Below are 22,558 nucleotides of genomic sequence, written 5' to 3' on the forward strand. Positions count from 1 at the left end.
GGAACTCTGTGCCTTTAACAGGATTTTTTTTCTAAGCTGACTGATGAAGAAAATGTATGGAATAGTTTTTGTACGATTAGAATGCTCTTGCATAAGGTGTTAACCAAGCAAGTCTTAAGAATCTCTAGAACCTGGAGAAAATTACTTACTTTTTTAAAAAATTATGGATATGTGGCTTCTTCACAGCCTTTGAAATGGAAGGTGTATCTTCTGTTCTCTGTCAAGCCTGCTGTCAGAAGGCTTTTTGTAAAGACTTTTCATAGCTCAGTTGATATCATTAGATAAGGGATATTTTGACTCTGCTTTGCCATAGCACTGTTGGTGTTGTAGATAGTACATTATAGCTGGATATTTATCATATAACAAAGCCTTGATGCACACAAAAAAGCAAATTATTTTTTCCAGCTTGCACCATATCCCTGGTGTAAGGGCAGGAGGTATCAACCATGCTGGAGTCATCCTCAGGAGATGTCAAGATGACAACCCTTACTCTGGTGCAGAGAGACTGGCTCTGTGTGTAATTAAATCCATCACAAACACCACTCAAAACATAACTTATTTTGTGCAAAGGATGTCTTACCACATCTTATCACTTGCCAAGGCTAAGAGAATAAAAATATAAGCAGAGATGATAGGCCTGTCATTTCAGACACAGAAGGAATTCGTGGTTATTAAAGCAAAAGTTTTGAAAGAAACTTCTCCATGTATAGAAGATGACACATTAGTTCAGCTTTGCTTTTAGTTGTCTGAGGCTTAAGTTGGTTTTCTGGTCAGGAGGCAACATCATACTCTGTGTCCAGATATCCATTTCTCTAACTGTGTTTACAAAACAAGATGATATCTATAAAAGCATCTAAAGCTTTAATCCCCAAAGGTGCCTGGAGGAGCAGGTCCCCTCCCAGCAGCCTTATGGGATGTTGCACAGGGCTCTGATCGTACAGACTCGCTTTGAGACTGGGAATCTAATTCCTCAGCTGCTCTTCATCTTTATCTGTGACATCTGTGGAGAAGTTTATCAGTTTTTCTGTGGAGGGAAACATATTTATTTCCCTTGTCTGGGTAGCACAAAAGTATATAATACAAGATGGTGTAGCAGCAATAGGCAGGCAATAGAATCTCACCCTCAGGGTTACTCATCAAATGGGGGAAGATTCCACCTCACTGGCCTCTGCTCCAGCTCCCCTCTGCATGCTGGGCTCTGTTCTGTTTCTTTTGGCAAAATAAGACCTGAGAGTTGAGTTCAGCAAGTTCATGATTATTTTCTCCATGAAAGAGAGTCACAAAAAGCACCATTTCATAAGCAGGGAGAGTTTACAAATATGTGAAGTCAACGTTGTTAAATTTGATCCTCTGCAGTTACACACTAAGCACGCAAGCTGAGATGCCTGAAATGTCTCCCAATCAGACTAGTTATGTGAGAGCCAGTGAATCATTCATTTAATGTCTTCTGCAAAAATTCGGGGTGTTCTGTGAACTCTTAGACTGATCATAGAATGGTTTGGGCTGGAAGGAACCTTAGAGATCATCTCATTCCACCCCCTGCCATGGGCAGGGACACCTTCCACTGGAGCAGGTTGCTCCAAATCCCATCCAGCCTGGCCTTGGACACTTCCACTGATGGGGAATCATGAATGTGCCAGCATCTGAGTTGGCAAAGGACATCTTGGTGTGGGGAGTAAGAGTATTGCACTGGAAAAGGTTAACAAACAAAGGTAACAGACCTTGCTGTCACAAGCTGCTAATGTTAGAAATGATCCTCTCGTTACCAGCGTGTTTCCAGCAACAGGCAGAACACCTGTCTTATTTACAGCTGCACAAAAAAGAACTGTGGAAAACTGGAAATGGTTCTGGGGAAGAACCAGGACCCTGAGCAGCCTGCCCTAATGAGACTTCAGAAGCTCTCAATTGATTTGCTTTATCAAAGAGGATCTGAAGAAGTGATTTGATCAGTGCCTGCGTGGGTCAGGGTTTCAAATGCTCAGAGGACTCTTTAATCTAACAGGAGGTATAATAAGATTCAGTGACTGCAATCGAAGCTAAGCAAAATCAAATTACAATTAGGAAATGTTTAGACAGTGAGGGTAATTAACCATTGCCACAACTTTTGGGGTCAGAATGGAATCACCACATCTTGAAATGTTTTAATTTTGATTATTTTTTGGAACTGTACTCCATCTTTGGTATGCAGTGAAGTATGATGGTGTGTGTTCCTGTCACAAATATGAGGACATATGACTAGAAATAAGATGTGCATATGAAGTATAATCCAGAAAACCCCAATGCACGATTCTGTATGTTTAGTAGTTTCTGAGCATTAGAGTGAATTATTTCCTGCAACTTTCCCACAAAAAAAAAAAGTTGTTTTCTTGTTTTTCTTTTCTGACCAAAAACTCGTGGAAAGCACACGTGCTTTAGAGCCACTGCCAAAAATTTAGTGGAAAGTCTTGGTCAATTTGTCCTGCAAAGTCATCCTCTTCTGCAGGGGACTGGGGACATGTTTGTGAGAAGCTGACAGAGAAAAGGGACTGTGGAAAATTGCTTTGACTTGCCTTTAGTGCAACAATTAAAGTACAAGCCTGACTTTGCTGGTATCTATTGTTGTCTTTCCCAGTAATAATTGTGCCAAAAGGAATGAAATGTGGTTTGTAGCTGCAACCTGCAGGAAAAGCAAAGCCCGTTTGCCAGCCCTCTAAAGACTCTTTTGGTTGACTGTCCTGGTGAGAGATCACTTTGCTGCTCCCTCCCCTGCTACCTGCACTGTGAATTGTTCACAGGATGGCTGTGAACAGCACATCTTGGAGAGGGTGCTGTGCCTTTCTGAGCAGCTCATTAACCACACTGAGCTCCACACTCACGGGCTGATGAGATGGAGGAGGAACAATGTGTTACTTGCATCAGGCTTTAGTAGCACAACATGTAAACTCCAGGCTCACCTCTCACGTGGCAATTTGTCTCCCTAAAAGTACCTCTGCATTTTCCTTGGCCCAGATAAAATGCTGGTGGCAACAACAGACAGTCTGGAGCCGGTGCAGTTGTTGGGATTGGGTTTTCTTGCAGGTAGCACAGAGGGATGTTCACAATGTGTTTGTCATGGAGGTCTGGAGGAGGTGATGATCTTGTTTCAACTGTGTGTCCCAGGGCTGAGAGTAGGATGACCCAGGTTGTGTGGTACTTTTCTTTAAGCAGAAACACGTGGCTGGGTGAGAGGCACACAAAAGGTGTGATGCCATGGACTACACTCGACTACACTCGACATTCTTCCCTGTGAGGGTGGGGAGGCCCTGGCACAGGTTGTTCAGAGAAGCTGTGGCTGCCCCATCCCTGGAAGTGTCCACGGATGGGGCTTGGAGCAACCTGGTCTAGTGGAGGTGTCCCTGCCCATAGAAGGGGGGATGGAACAAGATGATCTTTAAGGTCCCTTCCAACTCAAACCATTCTGTGACTCTGTGACAATGCTGCAAGAGTTGTTCCTACAATCAGTGGGGTTTGTACCAATTTTTATCTCACTGACCAAAGAGATCAGTTGTCACTATAGACTCAAAGGCCAGAGACAGACCCCTCTTTGCTTCTGAGCATCTTCTTCCTGTTCCAGACCCATAGCACAAGCACCTACTTTGAGAGAAATTATTCTGGAAGGGAGGGGGCACCACTTTCCTGGCTCTCACGTCTCCCTGTGATAGATCTCTTTGAGAAGAGAGCCAAGTACAGCAGAATTAAAGGAACTGATGAAGAGAGGAATCAGTAATTGCCTGCAAAGGAGTTGGCTGATCTGAGCTGCATTTTACAGGTGGCCTGTGCTCTGCTGTGCCCTCCCTGTATTAGCTCCAGAACCACACATTAGTTTTAAGGCTCCCTCTCGAATAGGGATCTCATAATGTTTTCTAATTGGGGCTGATGAAATTGTGGCATTACTTGCAGGTTCCTGAGAGAAGCCAATTGTGAGATTGGGTTTGTATTAAACCTAATGATGGAAAATTAAGCATAGTACGTGTGTCGGAAATGGTCCGCGATAAAAATCTTCTCCTTCCCATTACGGGAGGTTAATAGGGAATAGGGGGGGAAAGATGCATTGGGAAAGCCAATCCAACTAGGGGAATTAATAGACCTTGAAATTCCCTCTGCTCAGAGTTCTCACACTGTCATTAGTCAGAGCATTAGGGATGATTATACAAGTGCTTTGGATGTTACTCTTCCTTAAATCCCAAATTTATTCACATTTTGTATGTGAGGGTTGCTTCGCTTGAGCCATAGCCCTGTAAATCTCTGAATGTCCTGGGAATGTGACTGTGTTGATGAGAACCTGGGACCTAGAAATCCTTAAATTCAGGAGTCTCATCTTCAGAGCAGATGATCACTGTGCTAATTTATTTCAGAAGCACAAGATGTGATAATTCACCCACCAGATGTTTTTATCTCACTGGTGATCAAGCAGCAGTGTCCACTGATGACATTCCTGTCTCCTCCTCATAGTCCTCCAGCTTCCAAACACAGCATATCCCTGTCTTCATATCTTCCCCTTAATCTAACAGTAAACCAGCTAAAGTGCTATTTGTCATGTTTTGTCATGTCACTGGTTCACCAGCTGCCAAGGAGGCAGAGGGATCCCTCACCTCTCTGCTCCTGCCCACCTTCACAGGAGGGGCACAGGGAGTCCTGACTGCCTCTGATCCAACCCCACAGTGCTTTCTCAAGCAGAGCAATGTTTACAGTAGCATTCTGGCCGTATTTCTGCCTCACAAAAACCACCCTGAAATTGCAATTTGATTTATTTATGCTTTATCCCTTCAAAGACAGGGCTGCAGTGTTGCTGACGAGGGGGGTGTTTCAGCTCTTTGTCAGTGAACAAACCCCGTGTGTGCCAGCTTAAGGGGGGTTTGTGCCAGCTTAAGGGGGGTTTATCAACAATCCGAGGGAGGGAGGTTTTTTATTTGCCAAAACCTGGCTTTGGGTAAGACCAGAAAGAATTGTGTGTGTGGAAGGACCTGAGCATCTCAGATCCCTGTAATCCCAGGAAAAACCAATGGTATATTTGGCCAACTATTTAAATTTGGTCAACTCCGGTAGATAAGAAACTGAATTTTTCATTTAATCTGAGTTCCTGTTATTAAAAGTTGTTACAGTCAGTTGTTTGGTAATTGAAGTTATTATTTAAATTCTTTTCTATTAGTTCACTGGGAATATCTTGTTGGGTACACAGTTTTGCTGGAGATATGAGGTTGCAGTTCCATCTGCATAGTGATAGATTTCTTTCAATCCATTTCTTTCAAAAAACCACCCTTTTCCTATTAAGTTTACACATCTGAAATTTAAATTTCTGCATGCAGGGATAACTGCATTTTTACACTGCTTTATTATTTCTGATGATATTCCATCTTTGTAATTGACATATAAAATTTTAGGCCTGAACTAGTGCAGCAGTTTAATTTACCTCCGGTGTCCCGTGTGGCTTATTTGAAATGCTAATAATTTGTTTGCTGTTCACTTGGGCCCCTTTCAGTTATCTCGTGCTGTACACCCAAATGCTGCTTGAATCTCTTGCTCATCTGTGTGTATCTCTCAGCTGTGTTCTTTGCAGGTTTGTGAAGACAGGTATGTAATTTTGTTGGAGTTCTGGGAAGCTCACCCTTATGCTGTGTCCTCAGCAGCCTGGCTGGCTGTTCACTCTGTTCCCATATCTTTGAGTTTATCTCCTTGACACGAGGAATTACTCCAGTGTGATTTAGTTTCCAGGCAGCTGAAGGCTGTTTGTTTCTTACTTATTTATATACTTATATAGTGTGTGTTTCTTACTTATTTCTTTGCTTCCTTTCGCCCGCCCCGACCTGCGGGGTGGTGGAGAAACAGGTAAAACAGAGAATGAGCCTGGAAATAGCAGAGTGGTGAAAGCTTGCTTTGCCTCCCTGTCTTTCCAACAGACAGCAGCCATGGAGAGATGCCCCAGCCCACGCTGACCATCCAGACCCACCCGTACCGCAGCTGCGAGCCCGTGGAGATGTCCTACCCCCGGGGGCAGTTCCAGCCTGCCATCCGAGTGGCAGACCTGCTGCAGCACATCACCCAGATGAAGAGGGGACAGGGCTATGGCTTCAAAGAGGAGTATGAGGTAAGAGGAACCTTCACTCACTTATAATAGAGGAGTATAAGGGTAGAAGACCCTTCCGAAAGATTTATCGCGAGATCAGGGCTTATTTCGCTTAGGGAGACTTTCCTGCCTGGAAGAGGCATCTTTCCTAGAGACAGTTTTGGGTGTTTTCTCCTCCTGCATTCCAGAGAGACTTTCCCTGGTATGAGAAAAAGGTAAGTCCTTGCAGAGATGTTTGAAGGTCCCCACAGAGGGGGGCCAGGGATGATAAAAGCCCTGAGAAGAACAGGGGGTGTGTCTTTCCCCAGGCCCCGTGTTTGACAAGCCATGAAGGTGAATGTTCTTGAAGTCCAGTGTTCTTGACCTTGGAAATAAATTTTCCCACAGTCCTTCCACTGCCTGGCATTTTGGGGGTACCTGTGCATTGTCTTTCTTCACAAAAAGTTGCCCTCACGAGGGATAGAACCTTGGAAGGGAGGATAACTGTGTTTTAAGAGCTTCTTTTCCTTAATTCACCCTCTTAATCCTTTCCTTTCTTATTTTGGTTTATGAGGGCAGGATTTTACAGCACTGTCAGCCTTTGGTGGCCCTCAGGTACCAAGAGAAGGTGTTTATTACAGCAGTAAGTCAGTGACATTTTGCTCATCCCATAGCATGTGCCCTCTCTCCCATAAAGAGCAGACAGTAAATATTTAACAGGTGCTGAACTCAATGCAGGACATGGAGTCCCACAGTCCCTTCCTTACTGATCTGCTTTCCTTGGATAGTGTAAACCAAGCTGTAAGAAAAGGAAGGGGTTTTGCTTGAGCTTTTGGGGGAGCTCCAAATACTCCCTCGCCATTGATCAAATTTAATCACAGCGCCATGACCTGAATGCAGAGTTGTAAAGTCAAAGGCAGGAGTTTGTGCAGCTTAAATGAAGGTGGAATTTTCCAGTATGCTCAAACCTCTGGCTCAGAATACACTTCCAAATCTGTGCGAGGAGAGGAGTAAAAGGTAAGCTGGAAAAATAAAAAACAACCCTGTTCCCCTCCACATCTTAACCCCAAAGCTGGAATGACCAGGAATATAATCCAAATGACCCGAAAAACACAACACTGGGGAGGAGTTGGAAAAGGAATATACATTTCAAGCAGAGCAAACAGAGGAGGGAAATAGCATCAAACATATGTGAGGCTCAGCTCTAGCAAGGGATAATTATAATGAATGTAGTAAGCTTGTGGGAAGGCAATAAGCAATTAATATGCACAGTGGCATTAAAACTACTTAAAAATAACGTAACAGCTGTGAAAAATAAGTTACTTAATGAAAACAGCTCACTTTTGCACCCTGCAAGTGAGAGTCCATGGGGTTTGTCCCCCCTCAGTGCTGGGCTTTGCTCTAATTGAGAGGGAGTCTTTTCCTGGTTGTCACCCAGGAGCATTTTTTTTTTAATCAGATGGAATCAAAGACTCTTTCATAGCAAATGTTTCTGGAAACTGTATGTTAACCAGGTCTACTCACTCTTGCCCCATAATCAAGCGTGCTAATTAAACTATCAATATAAAGAGCTGCGTTTAATATTGAGAAAGGGTAATAATTCCCTTAGGAGATTTATTGAGCCCCCCCTCGGCTTCCATTTCCATGAGCAGTACCCAAACCTGCATTCAGCCCGATTACAGATGCCCTGAGATCTAGTTCTTGATGCTCAAGAAGAAAACAGGTGCTGGCATATATGTAATTTTCTGGCACTGGCACGGGTAATTATCAAAATAGCACATTAGCATGAAAAATGTCAATGCAACTTTCAGCTCCACAAGTTGTGCCTTTCCCACAAAGTGCCATCTACAGACGTGTGTAATGACGGTGACATTCCATGGATTTGCATAATTCCTTTCTTTAGGAGGAGTAGCCTGGAGGCTGCCACGAGCTCACAGATCCCCTGGGCTGTTCCACCCTTCAATCGGCGCTAATTGCCCGCGGTAACGGGCGTTTTTCCAGGCTGGAATTCGGGCTTTGGAGCACGGGATGCAGGCAGCGCTTGGGCTCCAAATAGCAGCGCCACAAATGCAGGGAGGATGTCAGGAATCTCCGGGAAGGTGGGAGGTTTGAGCCGGGCTGAGAGTGGGGATCTGCAGGAGCACAAAGCTGCAAAACCGGCTCTGCAAAACACTTTGCAGAACAGTCGATAAAATCTTAAAAAAGAATTTGATGTCTCTTTTTAAAACGTGTTTTCAGACACTAATATCAGTGTAGCCTCCAAATATGTTCTTTTTTTTTCTTCCAAGGAGCTGATTTTCTACTTACTTTGCAAATTGATAGCATAAATTGCAGCCTGTTTAGTGACATGTTACCAAATAATTTTACTCTCATGAAAAATCGCTTTGAAGGGAGCATATCAGTCACACATGACAATCTCTTATCTCTGTATATTCTCATCTCTGCTCGGTAACCTGGAAATTGCATTCCATGTTTGTTTAAAGGCTGCCTGCACCTCCATGTTGGGGCACAGGCAGCGGGTTTTACTGAGGGCATCCAGAAAAAAAACCATTTCTGGTGGCTCCATGCTGAGCTGAGAGGCAGGATGTGATTGTGTAAGAGGTGTCAGTGCTGGTGTGAAGTGGATGATAACTGTGTGTGAACGTGGGAATCTGTCAGCACTCCCCGTGGGGGGTTTATTTTGGGCCTTCCTGTGCACCTGAGGGCAAGGTGTGACTTGGACCTTTTTTGGCTGCTGCTTCTGTTCAGCAACGAAACAAGCAGAACAGAAGGGAAAAAAATCTTATCCATGGCTCCGGGTGTAGATGGCACTATTTGGGATTAGGAATAGCCATAAACATTTAAACAGGACTCATTTAAATGTCTCCAGTTCCTTTTCCAGAACATATCAGCCCTGATTTGTTGTGAGCTGTGGGACTAGTCCCGTAGACTTACTGCAAGCACCAATTACTGGCTGAGGAGATAATAAGCTTAATTACCCAAACTCATTTTCCATTATGATTTAGGATGTCACTAAAGCACATTCTCCTGCTGCATTACTGAGATGGTTTAGCTATTTTGGATTTTGTGGCTCCTTCCTCAAGCATCATAGTATTGAAATTCTTCAGCTTATGGAAGTCACCTCTGGGTTTTAACCCTTGAATTTCTGCCTACAAATCTTCCTGTGGTCAAAAGAACAGATCCAGTGGTCCAGGTTATGATGTAGCACTGCAAAATGAATGGCTGAAATACTTCTTTTCAGGTTATTTTTTTTTTAGCCAAAGCATTTTTTAATTCTGGCTGTCAGCAGAGTTGTGGGAACGGTTTTTCCACCGCTGTTGAGAAGAGAGTGACTGCAGGGAGAGGGCCAGGGCTCCATGGCACAATTTGGGATGAACAGGGAGGCTTTTAACTGATGTTGTTGCCTTTGGCAGCAATACTGCAGCATTGAGGTAGATCAGTGCAGATGAAGGATTCAAATTTTCGTATTTAAATTAAAAACAAACAGCAGACTAACTAAATGCATCCATTGGAAATTTAAATTGGCTTGCAGTAAGCCTCAATTTAATGGGAACACTTCAGTCATGTTTGGACTGTGGTGCTTAGGAAGCTTGATTGAGATGAATCTGACTTTGAGAGATCTATCCTTGTAATTTCAGCTAAAATTTAGATCAATTTATAGTTTAAAAAGCTTTACTGTAACCTAAATTCCACTAGTGGGAAGATATTTCAGTATAAATTTCACAAAACTTCTCTAAAAGGAGTTTAGAAAGTTTTAGAAGTAGAAAAGCCCTAAAAATCAAGTATAGTTTTTTGAACACTGAAATTCTGCTGTTACCAAGTCAAAGAAAGAAGGGGGAGCGTTTCCTGTGAAATATGAATTAACTACCAGTGCCTGAGTGATCTGTCCTGATTTAACATAGCTGATAATGCAGATAGAAACAGAATTAGTAACTCTTTTGCAGTTATGGAGGTAGTTATTGTACCAACAAAACCTGAAGGAGCAGAACATTAGGTGTGCTCCTCTTTTTGTGGATGCAACCTCATTATAATTGATATTTTTGCCTTTATTTCTAATGCAGTTTCAGTTCTTGGTGCTGCATTTTTAGTGATCACATAAGAAAATTCTTTGGGCTGTACAACCAATGTACATGGAGTTCGTGTACCCCAATTTGTTCATCTGATGTTTATAAAAGCAGGGATATAAGGTGCCCCCCACAAAGGTAGTTTGTGTTGCTCACACAGCTCCCTCCTTTTGGGGCTGGGCAGTTCTGTGGGAAGCAGAGATTTCTGTGGGATTGAACGAGATGAAAATTCCTGGACTCTTAAATCTTTGGAGGCTCTATCAGCAAATATAAAAACATCAATTTCAGCAGAGAATTTCATGTTCAAATCTCATGAAAGGACATGGTTTGTTGAAAAGAGATTTACTGGGCCTGAATGTGTTTTCTCTGGACAAGACAGCTCAGTCCACATGGAAGTCATGAGGAAGGGTTTGATTTTATTTCTTTTATTTCTTTTCCTTTTCAGATCAAGCTCTAATTAGGTGCCTCATGCCTGTTGCCATTCTCTGGTCAAACTGCTATAATTTGATATTAGTGGAAAAATAAGGCACCTTTTTCCTCAGTCTTTGAAGATGAAAATGAGCATTCCTCACCTCTTTTCTTTTGCTGGGGGATTTTTTTGTTGTGTGTGGGTTTGTTGGTCGGGTGTTTTTCCTCAGGAGATGAGCTGCTATTTGGAAACAACTGTCTGCAAAGGAAATCTATGTGTGATCAAAGCCCTCCCCAATTACAGAGTTATTACTCTTTCTCCTGGGTTTTTGAATGGGAACTGGCTGTCCCTGTTTTTGTCAACAGTGCTCCTGGCAGTGCTGCAGTGCCTGACATTTGCTGTCCTGGATCCCTCTGGGGGGCATTCACAGCGATCTGCTCTGCCAGGGGTTTGCTCATATTAAGTTTAATTGTAATGTCAGTGTTGTAGATCCTAATTGTGTCTCTCTGCTATTGCATTCAGGCACATAATAGACCTGGATGGCTTGTGAAGATGAATATAAATTCATTTCCTAGCACAGCTGCTAGCTGAGGCAGATATGATTTTACGATGATTGGGGTATAAAACCCCCGTAATTCCCCGGGGAGCAGAAATAATACAATTCATAATGTTGGTTTTGGTGATGTAGAATCTTGTTAGGGAGTACATCTTGGAGGAGGCAGAACTATTGAGGCAGTTCAGGGGGAGCTGTTCTTCTCACCCAGGGCTATCTTCCAGCCACCATCCATCCCGTGCCAACTGCTGCTTTCCAGGCTCTGCCTTAAATTCCTCCCTGGGCATGTCTCAAGGGGGAAGTGGCTCATTCCAGTGTGTTCAGAGCAGTTGTAGGACCAAGCTGTAGGCAGGGTAGCACTGAGTGCTGCCAGTGTCCCCTACCCCATCCTTCCTCAACTGAAAGAGCAGATTTTAGGAGAATGGCTGTTTATTTTCATACTTCACGGGCGTGTTTCACCTGCTTTTGCCCCTCTTCCTTACACATGACCTAAAACCCCTGAGCTGCTTTATTTTTCCTCAGAGAAAACCAGCTAGTGGATTGTATTGCATCACCCATTATTAACACAGAAATTGGTGAAACCACTGTATCTATTTTCCACTCCAGTACGAAGGGCTGAGCGCTGCGTTTCAGCCCTCTGGGTTCTCTCAGAGGTGTACTTACCTGAGATCTCCACGAGCCTTGTTCTACAGGGGGAAATGAGGTTACCCTGTGGCTGTGCAGCCAGAAACAAATTCCCCTGACCCTTTTAGATGAGAAGTAGCAGGAGGAAAACTGTTCTTGGCTGGCAGAAGCCAAGAGATGCAAATTGGTCTGCACATTTCGCATTAGTGGAGACGCCCTTTCCTCAAAGAGCCTTTTGCTTGGTCAGCTACTGAATTATTCAGCGCCTTTATTTTTGTCCTGCTCAGGCCTCTTCACCCACCTGAAGGCATTGGGCAGCTCTTTATAAACAGCCCATTGTTGTTTGTTTTGCAGGCACTCCCCGAGGGGCAAACGGCTTCCTGGGACACGGCCAAGGAGGATGAAAACCGCAATAAGAACAGATACGGGAACATAATCTCCTGTAGGTGTAAATTCACATTAAACTGAGCTTCCTGCGAGATTTTATGTGCATGCTGTGGGAAAGAATGTGTTTGAGGAGCTCAGTGCAGTCTGGTTTACAGTGCTGAGCGTTCAGGAGCTCAGTCCATTTGTTGCAGGCTAACGTGTTTGGGTTTGTTTTATGGGAGGGGTTATAATTATTTTACATAACATCATTGCATGGCTTTGTGGGGGTTTTACCCATCTTATATCAGCCTTGCTTCGTGCTTCATGTTTGTAATTTTGTGAGATTCTCACAGTATGTGACAATGCCCATTTTCTGTCCATTTTTACTTCATATCCCAGAGCTTTCAGTGCCACACGAGGGAGCACAAAAGGACCTGCAGGTAGATCAGATTTTTAAATGTGTCTCAGAGATCAGATTTTCTCCCTCCTTGTGGTCAGGAACCAGTGGAGCAGTCGCTGCTTGTCCCCAAAGAGCTGGTTTGATGGGTGGGACAAGCTCAGCTTCTGTCTCAGAATCACAATAAGGCAGCTGAAAATGCACTGAAAACTCTTAGTTTACTTCTTTCAGTGATCTGTTATCGTTGATGTTATTGGAATATTGATACATTGCAGAAACACAGGGCAGGGGAGGGCTCCCTAAAGCCACTTGGGCCAGCTTTATTCTCCAAGTCGGGATTAGATTCATCTCTCTTATTTTTATCAGATATTTCTGAAGCCTCTTCCAAAGTTGATCTCCAAGGCTTGAGCTTTCCACAGGCTCCCCAGGCAGCTCATCCCAGTGTTTCATTATTCCTTATGACTGCAGGGAGGAGGTGTGAAAAGTAATTCTTTTCAAGGGCTGCTGAGCAGCATCAAGTTGGAGAAGCCAAGCTTGAGACCATCAGAACAAGAAATAAGAATATAAATGAATGTGCTATAGATTTTCATGACTGGATAAATCTATAGAATACTATAAAAGCAAAATTAAGTCATGCTGAGGGATATATTTTGCACTGCACTTTTTTTCTTGGGTTAAATATATACTTCCTGTAGAACAAATAGACTTTACCAAAGAATTTAAAAAAAACCAAACAAAAAACCAAACTAAACCTAGATTGCAAAGAAGGATCATCTCCTCTCTTTAAGACTTGAAAGAAATTATTCATGTGGTACTTGAGGAGGGACTGGCATAGAACAGCTCAGTTCAGAGCCCCTGTGGCAAAGATGAAGAAATCTGGAAACGAAGATCAGAAGTTTATGAGCCCTGATCTGATCCCACTTCTGCTGTTGGCTTTGCACTGGTTGTGAGCAGGTCACCAAGGCCATCAGTCTTTTTGTCTCCCTGTGGAAAATGGAAGTGACAGCACTGGAGCATTACAATTAGCATGAAAATTACCTCCCTTAACTTCAGCTGCCTGAAAGCTCCACCTCGCTGGGAGCTTCCTGTGGCAAAGAGAGACACCTCCAGCCAGAGGCTCAATTTACCTGTCTGTACAATTAACTGAGATTAAATGAGTCTAAGGCAGATGAATCATCCATGCAAACACTGGATTGAAGGTAGAAGTGCCATCGTGTGATATAGGGAAGGAAATGTGAAAAACTTTCTCTGTGTGCTCTGAGGAAGCACTTGGCATAGTTTAAAAGTGGAGGTGAAAAGAGGCCACACCATGTGCAACAGTCGCCATTCCTTTTAGGGTGAAGGTGGTCACAAAGAAAACGTTGAACTCCCAAGTGAAAAGTGAGAAGTTAGGAAGCAAAATCCAGGAAGATAAAGGGGCTGTTATCTAAAGGGAAGGTGCTCACAGAGACGAATTGTTGTCTAACGAAGAGTGATGTGAGCCTTTTAGCTATAAATATAAATACAGGAGCAGAGCAGATAGGAGGTGATGAACCTGAATAAGGGAATGCAAAATGTAATCAGAGCTAAGGAAGAAGTGTCTGCACAGGATAAAGTGTCAGAAAAGAAGCTCAAGTGGGAAGGGCTGTTGGGAAAGATTTCAGAATGGGGTTTAGAGGGTGGAAAGGCACAGATAAGGAAAGCAAAGTGAAAGAGGAAGGATGCACACAAGCTGAAGGTGAATAACAAAGCTGAGTGGGTTTTCTTCACTTCAAATATCAGAACAAAGAGTTTGAGGAGGAGACAACAGCTCTTCTAAAAGACAGCAAGGAGAATTTAGTAATGTGCAATAGTGATAAAATGGAGTGAAGTCCTTGCTTCTGTTGAGGAGGTCTGAGAAGATGAAGGGAGGATGCCTAAGGAAGGAGCATAACATCCATCATTTTGTAAAACCATTGGGAAATTACAGAGGTGTCTCTGGCTGAGCCAGGCCCTGCTGATGGGCAACACGGGGCAGTTTCCCTGAGTAAAGGCAGTGACAGGATCCAGAGCAAAGGATCAAGAGCAGAGCTCAGAGTAGCAGGAAAGGGGTTCCCTCTAGGCATGTCCTGTAAATGAATTGTGCTCCTGTGGGTACAAGCTGTGCCAAAGCCTGAGCAGAGGAGGGGGAACATGATGACACCCTGAGCTGCTTAGTTGTGCTAGAATTGTAATGGCTGGGGAAACTCAGAGCAGGCACTGGTTGCTCCTGCCAGTTGATTTGGTAAAAGGCTGCAGATAGCAATTAACATTATTTATTTAACCACCAGTGCTGTTTTATCACTCCTGGAACAAGGTATCCCCTCCCTTATGGGGAGTGAACTGAAAAGCCAGGTTTTGATCTAACTTCTGTAACTGCTTCAGAGACTTGTGTTAAAATGGGGGTTTGTAAGCCCTTGGAATAAGTAGCACTGCTCAGTGAATCACAGCAGATTAGATCTTGTCTTTCTGGCCTTCTGGGTAATAGCACAGTTACAGGACTGTTTTACTTGGCTCACTGCTCTCCCAGGGCTGGATTAACATCCTGCCTCTCTCTGAAAACCCACATCGTGCTGTCAGCCCCAACACCTCTTCTTCACTTGCAAACCAATCTAGGAGCTAATCTGCTCATGGAGAGGAGAGGCAAGAGAACTCTAAACTCCACCATGCTTTAAATCCCAGATTTTCGGAGGGTTTTCCACAACAGCAGTATGTTTTTGGAAAAGTAGAAAAGCTGAGCAGTTTATCTGGGGTCTGTATGCCCCAGAAATCCACTGTGGATGGTGGGAAGATGCACTGCAATGGCCCAGACTTACCATGCTGGAGGAAGCTGCCCTGCTCAAACCTTTTATTATATCAACTGAGTCCACGAGCTTTGCTCCTGCACTGGGGTTATAAAAGCTGTAAAACAAAGACAACTGTGGAGATGCAAAGTTTGTCTTTAGGGGGCAAGGGTAGGCTGTGGATCCATCTATGTGCTGAAGCAAAATGATTTAAATCTCTAGGCTCTAGGGCCTAGATATTGAAGCCTTCAAAGAGCATCAGAAAGTGGTTGTTAGTGGAGAGATGTTGAGCTTTTGCGGGTTGAGCTGAACCTATTCCATAGAAGAGAAAATACTCAGAAGCTATATGGGACCTTTGGTACTGTATTATTTCTCCCCATCTTGTTCAGATTTAGAGCCATTACATTATAGGGAGTAAAAAACTCTCAGACGAGAGCTGAGGATGCAAAGACATGGGATTGTGTTTTGCTTCAGCTTATGGGAGAGCACTTCCTGTCCCTTTCTTTTCCCCACTGAGCCACCCTGGGTTTAAAGTCTTGTGGTGTTCCACTAAAAACTATGGAGCTGATGACAAAAGACAGTAGAGAAATTTGCTGTATTTCCTTCATGCTCTGACTGCCATATGCTTTGGGCTGGAAGACTGTGAATGAATCAGAGTATTTTGTGGTGGAAGAGATGAACAAGAGAGAGATTAAAGGAGCTTTCAGCAGGCATGCAGGTGCAGTGCCCCTAAAACCCTACATAGAATCACAGCATGGTTTGGGTTGAGGGGAACTTAAAAGTTCATCTCATTCCACCCCCTGCCATGGACAGGGACACCTTCCACTAGCCCAGGTTGCTCCAAGCCCAGTCCAACCTGGCCTTGGACACTTCCAGGGATCCAGGGGCAGCCACAGCTTCTCTGGGCAACCTGTGCCAGGGCCTCACATGTCAACATTGGATTTAGAACAGAAATATTTCATCTTCCAAGCATTTTTATTGCATGGTTTCTCATGTAGTGCCTAAACTCTTGTGTGTCTGTGCAATGTCCATGGTTTATGACCCTGAGAGGATGGGATTTATCCCACAGCTCTCCAGGCACAGTCCAGGATCAGTGGGAGGAAAAAGGGGAGGACAGAGTGTCCTTGAGAGGGCAAATCATCCTTTTGTACCAGAACTGGGTTGAGTCATTTCAAAAGATGTCTGGATTTCTCCCTTGACTGTGGGGAACCTTGACAGCCAATTTAGATGAGCTGAGTAATATTTAGATGGCGAAAGTTGTGTGAGATTAATCCAGTGCTGGTGTCAAAATGAGATGGGGAGAAATTGCCATGATATTTCAAACGATCACTAATGGGAATTTTGACAGAAGTTTAAAATGGTGACAATTTTGTGCTAAAATGGGATCACAGTGCTTTTCACTGAAATTCTTGTCATTTTTGAAATCTGTTTTAAGACCAATTTTCAGTCAAAGTACTCTTCATATAAATTTAGACTTCTGCTAACTTGCATACAGACTATAGTAAACAGGGAGAAGTAAAATTATTTATACGTTTGTTAAAGCCTGTTTCCATTTTTTGTGGTTCCTGAATGCAGGGGGTTTTTTTTCTGTTTCTCCCTCCATTTTTAAAGTTTCTTAGAGTCCATTTGTAGCACTTGGGGATATGATGTCTGATAAATTTAATGAAGAGTTGAGTGAACCTTTCATTTCAGTGTGACAAATACACGGTCACCTTGTCTAGTGTAGTCCAGTGAATAAAGTGCAGAATCAGAAATAAGTTTTAACCATTGGGAGAAGATATAATGAAGACATTTGTTGTTCTTTAAAAAGGCCTTTAAAAGGCAAAAACCCCTAAGATTTTTACTGCTCAGAGCATGATAATTTGCCTTAAAAAAAAAAAAAAAAGCCAAGTTCCAAAGTTTTTTGTGGAAAGAAGAGATTTTACAAGGTAAGTTATTTTATGAAGTTTTATCCAAACTCTGCTCCTAAACTTCTGAACAAGGTTAAAGACACCATTAAGATATCATTAATATTTTGTGTGCTTAGCATATACACAGATTTTTTTTTTCTGCTGCACTGTTCTCACTTGTAAGAGCAATAAATCTCCCTCAGGAACTAATCTCATTTTTGTAAAATATGCAATGAAATATTTTGAATTCTGTCCTCCCAAAGCAAAGTATTTCTCATTTGGTCCCAAAATGTGATTCGACCTGGATGTCTCTTTTTTTTTTTTTTTTTTTTTATAAATAGCATTAATTTTCAATGATCATTTCTTCACCCTTCGTGGGTTTTCCTTTATTTGGCTTAAAAAACCCCCAAACCAACAACACTTTTTTACACCTGTGGAGCTTCTTTTCTTTATCCATAATTATCTGTGATTGTCTGAAGTGCTTAAACCTTCTCACTCTGCTTCTCAGGTCTTCCCCCCTCAGCTCCCTCCAGAGATATTCATCCTGCCTGCTTTGAGTTTCTGTCTAAAGAGTGGCTCAAAGAACTGAAACTTAATTTTGGAGTTTGTCTCTGTTAAATGAAGAGAGGCAGGTCCTTCCTCGAGGGTTATTCAGAGCACTTGAGCTGCACCCTGTGCAGAGACATTGTCTCGGTCCCACTTTAAAAAATCAACCTGGGATTCTCTTCACTTGTCACGAGGGGCATTTTTGGTCTCATTTTTAGTTGCAGTAAGCTGACACTTCCATAACGTTGTTCTCTTGTGGCATCGAGTCAGTAAATGTTTCCCCTCCCCACCATCACCTCCAGGGTTTGTTTTCCTTTGCTGTTGTTCCCTGGGACTCTCAACAAGCTCAGTTTGCTGCCCTGAATTGCAAGTGGGAAATTGTCTGCGGGAGTTTTTTCTGTATTTCATCCAGATGTCCAGTTTAATCAGCTCTTTGTCTGTCTTTGTGAATTGCTCTAAGTATAAATTCTTTTGTTGTCTGTCTGAGCACATGATTTACTGCAGCTCCTCGTGCAGTTGCCTTGAGCGCGGGTAATTGGGAACATCAGCGCTCTGAGAAATGTACCCACTTCCCTGTGTCTACAAAGGTTATATTTATTAATACAAATATAACAGAGCTTCTGATGGATTCACCTGCATAACCTTCTCCGAATGCAAATGGGGGATTTCATAAACACAGCAACGAGGTGTGTAAATCTCACCCAAAGAATGAACAGAGTAGGACCGTTCCTTTACACAGCCGAATGAATATTTAATATATATCCAAACCTTGGTTTTCAGAGCTGCCCAAACATCTGTCTTCACAATTATTATCTGATTCTACATTTAATTAAGTCACGACCAAAACCCTTTTTGACTGAGTTGCTGCAGAATTACACCTCGTATTTTTATGTTTCATTGCTATGGTTCCTTTTAATAGAATGTAAATCATGCCTGGGCCTGTATTTTGCAAAGTGCTGCTGAGCATTAAAGCTTTGCTGTCAGAGCTATGGTCTATATAGCTGGTAGGGAGGAAGTAAACTTAATGGACTCGATATTATACTTCTTTTAAAAAATCATTTAGAAATGAGCACAGCACGGCCAGCAGTGACCCCTGTAACCCAGGAGCCTTTGCCAAGCAACTGGCCCTTAGATAGCAGTTCTGCAATTAATTCCATGCCAGTGCTGGGATTGCCAGAGCAAATCACATCAGCAGCCTGGCTCAGGAGTATCTCCTGTGACAGAGCCCAGCACCAGCTGTTCCAGAGAAAGATCAAACTATTCCCTTGGTGGAAAATCATGACATAATCTGCCCGCTGGGGTAGTTCCTTCCCGCGTCTGAACTGTGGAGCGTGCTGGGAGATGAAAAGATTGATCTCTGCTGGTTTATTGCCTTATCTAAAGTAACTTTGAACCTCCTCGAAGAGATGAACATTTCTAATTCTGTTGTTTTTTTCAGCACTGCCTTGATGCCATTTTGCCGCCGTGAGTTCTGGGGGTTGCATAAAGGAACGTTGCTCTGAGTTCCTTTTGTATTTCCCTTCAGGTTTCTGGGTTGCCCCATTTCTTGTTTGCAGGGTTTCATTTGCCATTTTACCCTCTTTAATCTTCTACACCTCTGTTGTGACCCATTTATTTTTATCCTGGTCCTGTCAGTTTTAGCTCTTGCCTCAGTTTCCATAGGTCAGACAAAACCAGGGTGGTTCTAACTTCCTAGTGGGAAAATGACTTTTGTAATGGAGATACACCCTGCAAAGATCTGTCCCAAGACCTCCAAACCAGGCAACATTTGGGACCTGTCTCAAATCTCCATAAGGATTATGGTGACAGCAGCAAATTTAATGAACACAGAGCATGACTGACTTAAGGATCCAAACACTGTGTCTTAAACACAAAATAAAGGGTTTTTAGGAACAGGGATACATGTGATGTTTTTTATTATTGTAAATATTGAATTACCCAATTACCAGGCACATGGTGGGATTCTTGGGGTTGTCCTGTGCAGGGCCAGGAGCTGGACTTTGATGATCCTTCCAACTTAGGCCATTCTGTGTTTCTGTGATACCCATTTGCAGGAACCGGCACACGAACCGCTCAGAAACTCCCGTTTATCGTTACTGTCACTTTTTTTTCCTTTTCCTTCTTTCAGATGATCACTCAAGAGTGAGATTGCAGCTGCTGGATGGGGACCCTCACTCTGACTACATCAATGCCAATTACATCGATGTAAGGCTCCTGGACATCCCCAGTGTGACAAACATTCCTGTGACAACTCCGCTCAGGAGTTTGGTGCCTCTGACACAGGGACAGACTGTTGATCTGCTCTGAGTGACAGCTGAACGTTACACACACATCGTGTTGTGACAGGGAGAAGGTTCTCAGTCTCCAGTTTATTTTGTCTGACCAATCTGGGCAGATGGAGATTTCCTGTGTTTGACAGATCCACCAACATAAGTGGAATGTGGGCTAAATGATGGATGCAGGAATCAGTGTCAGCCCCTCACAGTAGCATTAGTGGGTATCTGAGATTTGCCAACTACTTTACAAAGTTGTAGTGCAGAAGGCACGTAAATAGACTGGCTTTTTTTTAGTGTTACAAAATAGCATTTGAAAACCAGCCTCCCTCTCACACCCAGTGATCAAATGAACATGCACTTCTTGTACGCAGCTCCTAAATCACAGAAACGTGAAATGTTTCAAATAGTTTCTTTAAGGGATAAAAAACACACTTAGGCAGCATTTTCACACAGAGGCAAATTCATACCTTTATTCTTTTTCAAACAAGAAGATGCAGTGTTTTGCCTGTCAGCTTTCAGAGTTACCCACAGGTTAATCACAGGGCTTGCATTTCTTTGAGGAAGTGCTTAAAAAATGCCCATTCCAATTTTCTCTTTGGCATAATGAAATCTTATTATTCAGCCTGAGCAAGATACCCTCACTTAAAATCTCACAGGGAAACCTGGTTGCCCCCTTTTATTCATTCAGTAACCAGCAGAAGGTTACCAGCAGTAACTGTCAGAGTGCAGCAGTTGGTACCTGGAGAGTATCAAATCCATGCAGTGCTTTCCCTGAGCTGTGATCTCACGGAAATTTATGTATTTTCTTTTTTTCCAGGGGTACCACCGGCCTCGCCATTACATTGCAACTCAAGGCAAGTTCATTCTTGTATGTCTAAATAATTGTAAAACCACTGCTGTTTCAAATTGTTTGAGGAGCTATTTATAGGGTGACATCACCTGTTTTGGGGAACTTAGGACTATCCATGTTAGATTACAAATCTCCCTACTCCTGATCTTTACAGCAGGGGGCTGTTTTCCTGCATCACTGGCCCAACTCTTATGCCATGACCACTTCCTCTACCATTATTTGTCCCCATTTTTGTGCATTCTTAACCCAAAGGTGATGTTCACAGAAATTATTTTATTCCTGCTTTCTGCTTTATGGGTTCATTGCTGGCTTGTCCCTATTGAAAGGGTAAAGAAAGATATTAGAATAAAACTGATGTTTGAGGATATATGGAGATAGGGAATGCAGGAAGGCAGAGAATGTGGAGGATGGAGTATGAGCAGAGTGTGTGAACTGAGTCAGTAGAAGGATTTCATCTCCAGTGTAGACAAGAGGAAGGAAAGAAGGTCAGAGAGAAGCTCTAGTCTGATAAACCTCTTGTCAGCACCGGCTATTTGGCTGTTGAAACCTGAAATTTTTCTGGAAAAACTTCAGAAAAGGGCTAATTTCTGCATGTTTCCTTCCTCCTTCGTAATTAACCAATATAAAGTGTAAAATGGAAGAATTTTAGTGGTGCATCAGGTGCAAATTTCTGTCCAGCCTCACAGGTTCACTATAGGGTGCATCCATGTCCCATCACTTACACACAACTACTGGAGCCATCTCCACTCTCTGCAGTCCCACCATCACCTCTGTTGCCACAATGCTGGAACCTGAAATACCCACTTAAATACCCTTAAATACCACTGTGAGAAAGGGTCTGAGCTCTTAGAGAGCTCCAGGCCATTCCTGTCTGTAACCCTGAATCACAGAGGGATGCTCTGAAAGGGAGAGCAGGATCCTGTGGGAACAGGACAATGGCCAGAGAACATCTGGAAAGAACTGTTGGCATTCACTGCACTGCCTTGAGATGTCCTTTTGTCTTCTCTCCTGCCCCAGGGCCGATGCAAGAGACAGTGAAGGATTTCTGGAGGATGATTTGGCAAGAAAACTCTGCAAGTGTTGTCATGGTCACCAACCTGGTGGAAGTGGGCAGGGTAAGGTGCCACTTTCCCAGTGTATAAAGCCAGACCTGCACTGGATTTAACATGTTGCTGCTGCTCAGTCAAGCTCAGCAGCAAAATGCCTTTTTGCTTCCTGTATTAAGGAAATTAATTTGGCCACTCTTGAGTTTTCCCTAAAACACTGGAGTTTCTAATACTGAACTGCTTCCCTTCTAGACTAGTAAGGATCATGTTCCTGCTGTAATTCTGGGCTTTGGCAGAGTTACACAAATCTATGCAGGCTCAGAAGCTTTCTCCTTTTTCAGTACAGGAGGAAAAATGTACCTCTGTAATAATTACTCTTTTTCTCATGATTTCAATACTTCTCTAAAAACCTGGACGGGTGAGGATGTGAGGCTGGTGCTCAAACTATCAAAGGACTTCTTGAAATGACAATCCAAATCCTAAACCCCCACCAGTTCTTTCTCAGGTGGACCAGAAGTCCTTGTGTCAGCACAAGGCAATTTCCAAAGCCCACAATGGGAGCAAACATGGATAACTCAAAAGGTGGAGGCTTGACTTTAGGAGATAAGAAGGCAGCACATCTGGGGTGGCTTTCCCCAAAATATTCTTGCCTCTTTGGTTTAGAGACTTTCTCAGCCAAAAACTGGAGTTCTTAAAA

General features: G+C 43.1%; 1 protein-coding gene across 14 annotated transcripts in view; it reads left to right on the forward strand.

Annotated features, from left to right (window-relative positions):
- The window catches only part of PTPRT (protein tyrosine phosphatase, receptor type T), a 459,737-nt gene that overhangs the window by 409,185 nt on the left and 27,994 nt on the right, over window positions 1-22,558 (forward strand). For 13 of the 14 annotated variants that reach the window (XR_003528091.1, XM_027645791.1, XM_027645793.1 and 10 more), the window contains 5 exons: window positions 5,916-6,103; window positions 12,066-12,153; window positions 19,818-19,894; window positions 20,783-20,819; window positions 21,833-21,930. Coding sequence is in view for 13 of the 14 variants with exons in the window: in XM_027645791.1 (XP_027501592.1) it covers window positions 5,916-6,103; window positions 12,066-12,153; window positions 19,818-19,894; window positions 20,783-20,819; window positions 21,833-21,930 (488 nt within the window). In the remaining variant the exon portion in view is untranslated. The remainder of the gene's footprint in view (window positions 1-5,915; window positions 6,104-12,065; window positions 12,154-19,817; window positions 19,895-20,782; window positions 20,820-21,832; window positions 21,931-22,558) is intronic. The other variant, XM_027645792.1, reaches the window with a different exon arrangement.

Source organism: Corapipo altera, unplaced genomic scaffold (assembly GCF_003945725.1).
Source record: "Corapipo altera isolate COAL_440 unplaced genomic scaffold, ASM394572v1 64, whole genome shotgun sequence".
Taxonomy (NCBI): domain Eukaryota; kingdom Metazoa; phylum Chordata; class Aves; order Passeriformes; family Pipridae; genus Corapipo; species Corapipo altera.